The sequence below is a fragment of the Eurypyga helias genome, unplaced genomic scaffold (genome assembly GCF_000690775.1).
Source record: "Eurypyga helias isolate BGI_N326 unplaced genomic scaffold, ASM69077v1 scaffold27854, whole genome shotgun sequence".
Taxonomy (NCBI): Eukaryota; Metazoa; Chordata; class Aves; order Eurypygiformes; family Eurypygidae; genus Eurypyga; species Eurypyga helias.
In genome coordinates, this window is record NW_010244855.1 from 1 (window position 1) to 5,262 (window position 5,262).

Sequence of the window (5,262 nt, forward strand, 5' to 3'; positions counted from 1 at the left end):
TTGCAGGCAGGCATGCGGATGGCTGTGGGAAAAGGGGGGCGGCGCTTGTTCCAGCTCTACACGTTAGGGTGGAGGGGATGGTGCTGAGCGTGAAATTGCCCCTTGGGGTAAATACCCAAGTTCAGTGAGTAGTGTGCTTACCAGAGTAGCGGTGCAGAGAGCAGCAGGATAGAAGTGGTTGTTTATACGTTGCGTGTTCCGTTTTGTCATCGTGAAGGTAATGTGTGCTTAGAAACGTGTTTTACTCTTCTTGCTTCCCCTGCCACCTTGCCTCATTCTAGGTAGTCAAGCCACATACTCCGTTAATTAAGTTCCCAGACCGAAAAAGTAGTCCCAGACCTAAAAGTAAGTATTTCATCTCCAGATACAGCCTGTGCCGCGTTTCTTTCCATTAACTGTTTTGTGTGAGAAGCAGAGCCCAGTTTTTCTCTTTCAGCTGTGCAACTCTGCTGGTTTTGAGCAGCCCTTCTGAAACATAGTTGTTTTAGTTTAACACTTCATTTTCAGACTCTGTGTGAACACACCTAGTACATGCATGTCTTTATTTCTTGGTCAAGGCAAATTCACAAAGATTTCCAGTGCTATTTTTCAACTTAGATTTAAAGCCCCATTTTTCTGAATACTCATATTTGCTTCAAATAATTGTTTGAAGCAGCTGTACGTATTTTGTGATTTTTGCTGAAATGATTTTGGTTTTCCTCAGATTTTCTTATTTGGATTGGGCAATATCTGATGTATTTAAAATCATGATTATAGCTGGGAGAGCCATCCTACTATATGTTTTAGGAAGCACTTCCTTGTGCTACTAATTAATGCTGAGAAATAGTTTCATTGCAGCCTTTAACGTTGATTTTTACACCTATAGGTTGATGTTTAAGGTTTCCTAATAATGTTACATTTAAACATCAAAGTTACATCTGCCATACGGCATTTTAATGTCCCTTTTCAAAGCTTTTGAAGCCAAAGTAGGAGATGACTTAATAAGCTGTGTTATGTTATTCTTACTTCTTAAGAAACAATACTATACCATTTACTTGCTACAGCATTACCGTGTTTGTAATTTTAGCTTTTAGTTTACCCACTAACAGCACAGGTTATTTACAATGCACATCAGTGCCACTTCTGACTTGGCCGTGAACTCTTCAGGAGCTACTTTTTCTGTCAGAATTCAGTTTGTTGCACAGAGTTCAGCCGAAGGTGTCACTCTTGTGCTGGTGAACCGCTTTCTCAAAGTCTTGAAAAAACTGTTACTTGCCTCTTGTCTGTTTCTGGATCAGGGTTCTTTGTGATTAGGTCTTAGGCTTTTCTACCTTAATCATGTTCTGTCATCTCATTAATAAACTGTAATCTACCTCATCTTGCTTGAACGCCATACCATCAGGCTCTTGTGTCTCCGTAGCCAAACAGGGTTCTGCTGATCAAGACTAAATTTTTAGAGATGTGTGTGCTTGAAAGAGCAGCCAAATTCTTTTATCATATTACTACTGCAACATGATGGTCTCAAAGGGAAAAATGTAGTAGAGACTGTATCTGAGCCAAAGCAACAGCGTTATTAGGGCTGGTACCTTTCAGTTTTGACTTCGTATGTTTTTAATCAGCTAATGCGTCTACTCCAACTGCACTTCACACCGAAACATACAGTGGAGGAGAATCCTTGGCAAATCTCAAGACATTTTTGTGGTCTATGAAACAAACTTGGAGAAACTGCTTATTGGATTGTGACTTTTTTTCATATATAAGGTGTGTTATTTCTTGAAACAAAAATACTTTGCCCCCTGTTAAGAATATGCTCCTTCTGATGGGCTGTCTTCCTCCTACCGTTTGGGACCTTCCCTTGTCCCTGGTCAACTTGGGACTTTCAGATACAGTCTTCTGACTGAGAACTTCTGAATAAGCCTCTCAGTGGGGGCGCCTTTTTTTTTTAAACACTGACAGTGATTTGATCACATTGCTGCAGGCGTTTGATGTCCCAGTCTTGCCATTGACTCGGACTCACTAGGGCTAAAGCTGGCTCCTGTCCTTTGTCCTCACTGATCTTGTTGGAGGGAGAGAGGAAGGCGATGCTGTGGTATTTTAACTCCTGGTGTCCTTTAACTCATCCCGTCTCAATGCTGCTTATTTTATAGTCATATAGTCCCTCTGTCCTGGCTGTTTAGATGTCGCATTTGTCTTGGTCATTTTTCAGGAGCACTGAGAGGGACGCTCTTTGGAAGCATTCTGCTTTGTATACGTGTTTTAACCTATATACAGAGGGCTGAGTGCTTATGAAGTAAATGTACTGCTGCCTAGTGGGGCAATGGCGTACTTCCACTGTAAAATCAGCGTGGTGGTGGGACAGACCTACGGTGCAGAATGCTGACTTTGACCACACTGCCCTTTTGTCATCTGTTCTCCTATCCTCAAACACAGAGCACCTTCTTTAATGTGCATTACTGCAGCCTAGCTCCCGGACCTCACCTGTAGAGTACTTCATGCACTCTTTGGTCTCTGCATTTCATAGAATCACAGAATGGTTTGGGCTGGAACAGACCTTAAAGATCACCTAGTTTCAACCCCCCTGCCATGGGCAGGGACACCTTCCACTAGACCAGGTTGCTCAAAGCCTCATCCAGCCTGGCCTTGAGCACTTCCAGGGATGGGGCATCCACAGCTTCTCTGGGCAACCTGTTCCAGTGCCTCACCACCCTCTCCAGGAAGAACTTCTTCCTGATATCTAATCTAAACTGACCTGCTTTCGTTAACAGTGATGCCACATCATAACAAAATCTGATATGATGCCGTTTTGAAGTGCTAAAAATGGGTACAACACTGCATTGCATGTTGCGATGTGTCACAGTTGTGAGCTTCATCTTTCTGTAAGCCTCTGCCTCTTTTTCACTTGCCTGTCTTTACAGTCACAGTAAACAAAAAGCATCACCTCAGTGGATCTCGGTTGTTTATCCCAGTTATCCTGCCACATAATTGCCTCCACACACACATTTAAGATACTTTAGGCTTTTTCTGTAAGTACAGCTTCCCAGCAAAAAAAGTCTTTGTTAGGATATATCCTGATTTATCTTCTGTTTCTACGTCAGTATTTCTGCCACTCAAACATGCTTTCTTTTACTGTTGGATTTTTTCGCTATGCTCTTGATAGATTTAACAATAAAAGCAAGTTGTGAGTAGTGTCTTAATTCTTTTAAGTATTTTTTGTAATGAAGAAAATTGTCAGTAACTGGCAAATTTTACTGGCTGCTCATTAATTAATTCTACGTTCTTGTGATATCTCTGTAAATGGTTTTGCAATCTGGGTTCCAGTACAGGAATCTCTACAAGCAAGCGTGCCATCTCTCCTTGCTTCAAAAGCACAGGAATCTTCAGGAGGCAGTTCGCTGGCATTTCAAAATATGTCACCTATTAGACTACAAGGTACACCAGACACTTCTGAATTAGCAAGAACCTTACCTCAGAAGTACAGAAGGAAACTCATGTCAGATGAAGAGATTGAATATATTCAAGTAAGTTTCATTTATTGGTGTGTGTTGTGCGTATCTCCTGAGCATTTAGCTTACTTCTCCATCAAAGGTTCAAGTAATGGTATTGCTTTGTAATTCCCGTCAAGGGTGCGCTGCCAGCTTTCAGAGCTTTGGTGCACACCACCTACACTACAGATTCTTAGTGCACAAGGTACCTGACTCTCACTCACGATGTGGTGTCACTGAGAGATGCAGACTTAAACCAGACATGCAGGTGCTAGTCACAGACTGCGTTACTCGGCGTCGCTACCTCTTCTGCAGCAGCCGTTCAGTGTGTAGTTGGCAGGGGCCCAACAGGAGCACAGGAGTCTGCTGTTAGACCAGCAGAGGCCATGGCCTCTGACTGAAGTCCAAAATGCGTCTCAAGCTAGTTTTATGTCATTTATTATAAAGTTAACTCTTGCATTTCCAGTAGTGGAGACATTTTATTAAGCCCGATACCAATATTTTCTGCAAATGTTTGCAAATATGGCATTGCAGGTGAAAGGCAAGAAAAACCTGCTTTTGTTCTGTAACAATTCTCAATTGCGAACGGTGGTGCATAAGAAGGGGGAATGCACAAAATGTGAAGAACTGGTGAGATGGGGGTGAGTTTGAAATGAAAAGGAGTGTGTGTAACTTTGTTGAACGATCAGGACACCTACAGGGTAATCGTGTTAGTAGAGGAAAAACTGCCCTTGCATGGATGTGGGTAGGCTATTATAATTAGAAATAAAACTAATTATTTCCCACAGTAATAGACTTCTTGACCTCTAACAAATTTTCTAACGGTGAGATAAATTGAAAACACTTTTGTTGGGGAGATAATGAATTGAGTAACTTCTGGTGTCTCATAAAGATTGTAACGGCTCACGTTGGTTTGTTTTGACTTTGCGCTTTGGAACTTGGGTGGTGGAAATAATTGTGAAACTTGTGTTCACTATTGCAGTGTTTGTGAGACATTTCTAAACTAAGAGTCAGGTTTCTTCAGGGTGGGAGAAGTGGAAGCAGCTGTCCTTGTATGTTGCAGGTGTCCTATTCTCCCCTGGAAAAAAAAACGGAGCTGTTGCTGCTGGCTGCTGGTGTTTGACATTCTGTGCATGTTCTTAAATAGGTTAAAAATTGATGTATAAATCAGAAATTAAAATGAGGACTCCGTCTGTTAGCCTGTCACCGTGTAAAAAAAGATTGGATTTCTATTTCCCTTTCTCTTAGTGGAATAGATTTAACTGCCCACTTTTCTTTTACAGCGTGGAGGCCCAGAGTGAGTATGGACGGCAGCTCCTTGGCCACTGTTGAAGTATTGCATTCACAATAAAGGCATTTCCTTAACATTGTAAGTGATCGTATTCGGGTGGCTTTAATAAAAACCTGTAAGAAGGGTGGGAAGGTTGACACACAACCCACTGTGTATTCATTTGTGACTGAGAAGGATTTTGTCAATGGCTAACTAGCCGTTGACTGTACTCAATGTCCACACCATATTTTTCCAATTAGCCATTTGCAAACTTGACAGTAGAATCACAGAATTGTTTGGGTTGGAAGGGACCTTAAAGACCATCTAGTTCCAACCCCCCTGCCATGGGCAGGGACACCTTCCACTAGACCAGGTTGCTCAAAGCCTCATCCAGCCTGGCCTTGAACACTTCCAGGGATGGGGCATCCACAGCTTCTCTGGGCAACCTGCACCAGTGCCTCACCACCCTCTCCAGGAAGGATTTCTATTTCATATCCAATCTAAATTACCCTCTTTCAGTTTAAACCCATT

The 5,262-nt window shown here is 42.2% G+C and overlaps 1 protein-coding gene across 1 annotated transcript; it reads left to right on the plus strand.

Annotated features, from left to right (window-relative positions):
* Nucleotides 1–281: 281 nt before the first annotated feature.
* On the plus strand, nucleotides 282–4,762 carry MRPS36 (mitochondrial ribosomal protein S36; the record flags this gene model as incomplete). Its single annotated transcript, XM_010149899.1, has 3 exons — nucleotides 282–345; nucleotides 3,298–3,497; nucleotides 4,745–4,762. Coding segments are annotated over 3 exons (282 nt in total), but the record flags the coding sequence as incomplete, so codon positions are not given.
* Nucleotides 4,763–5,262: the final 500 nt, after the last annotated feature.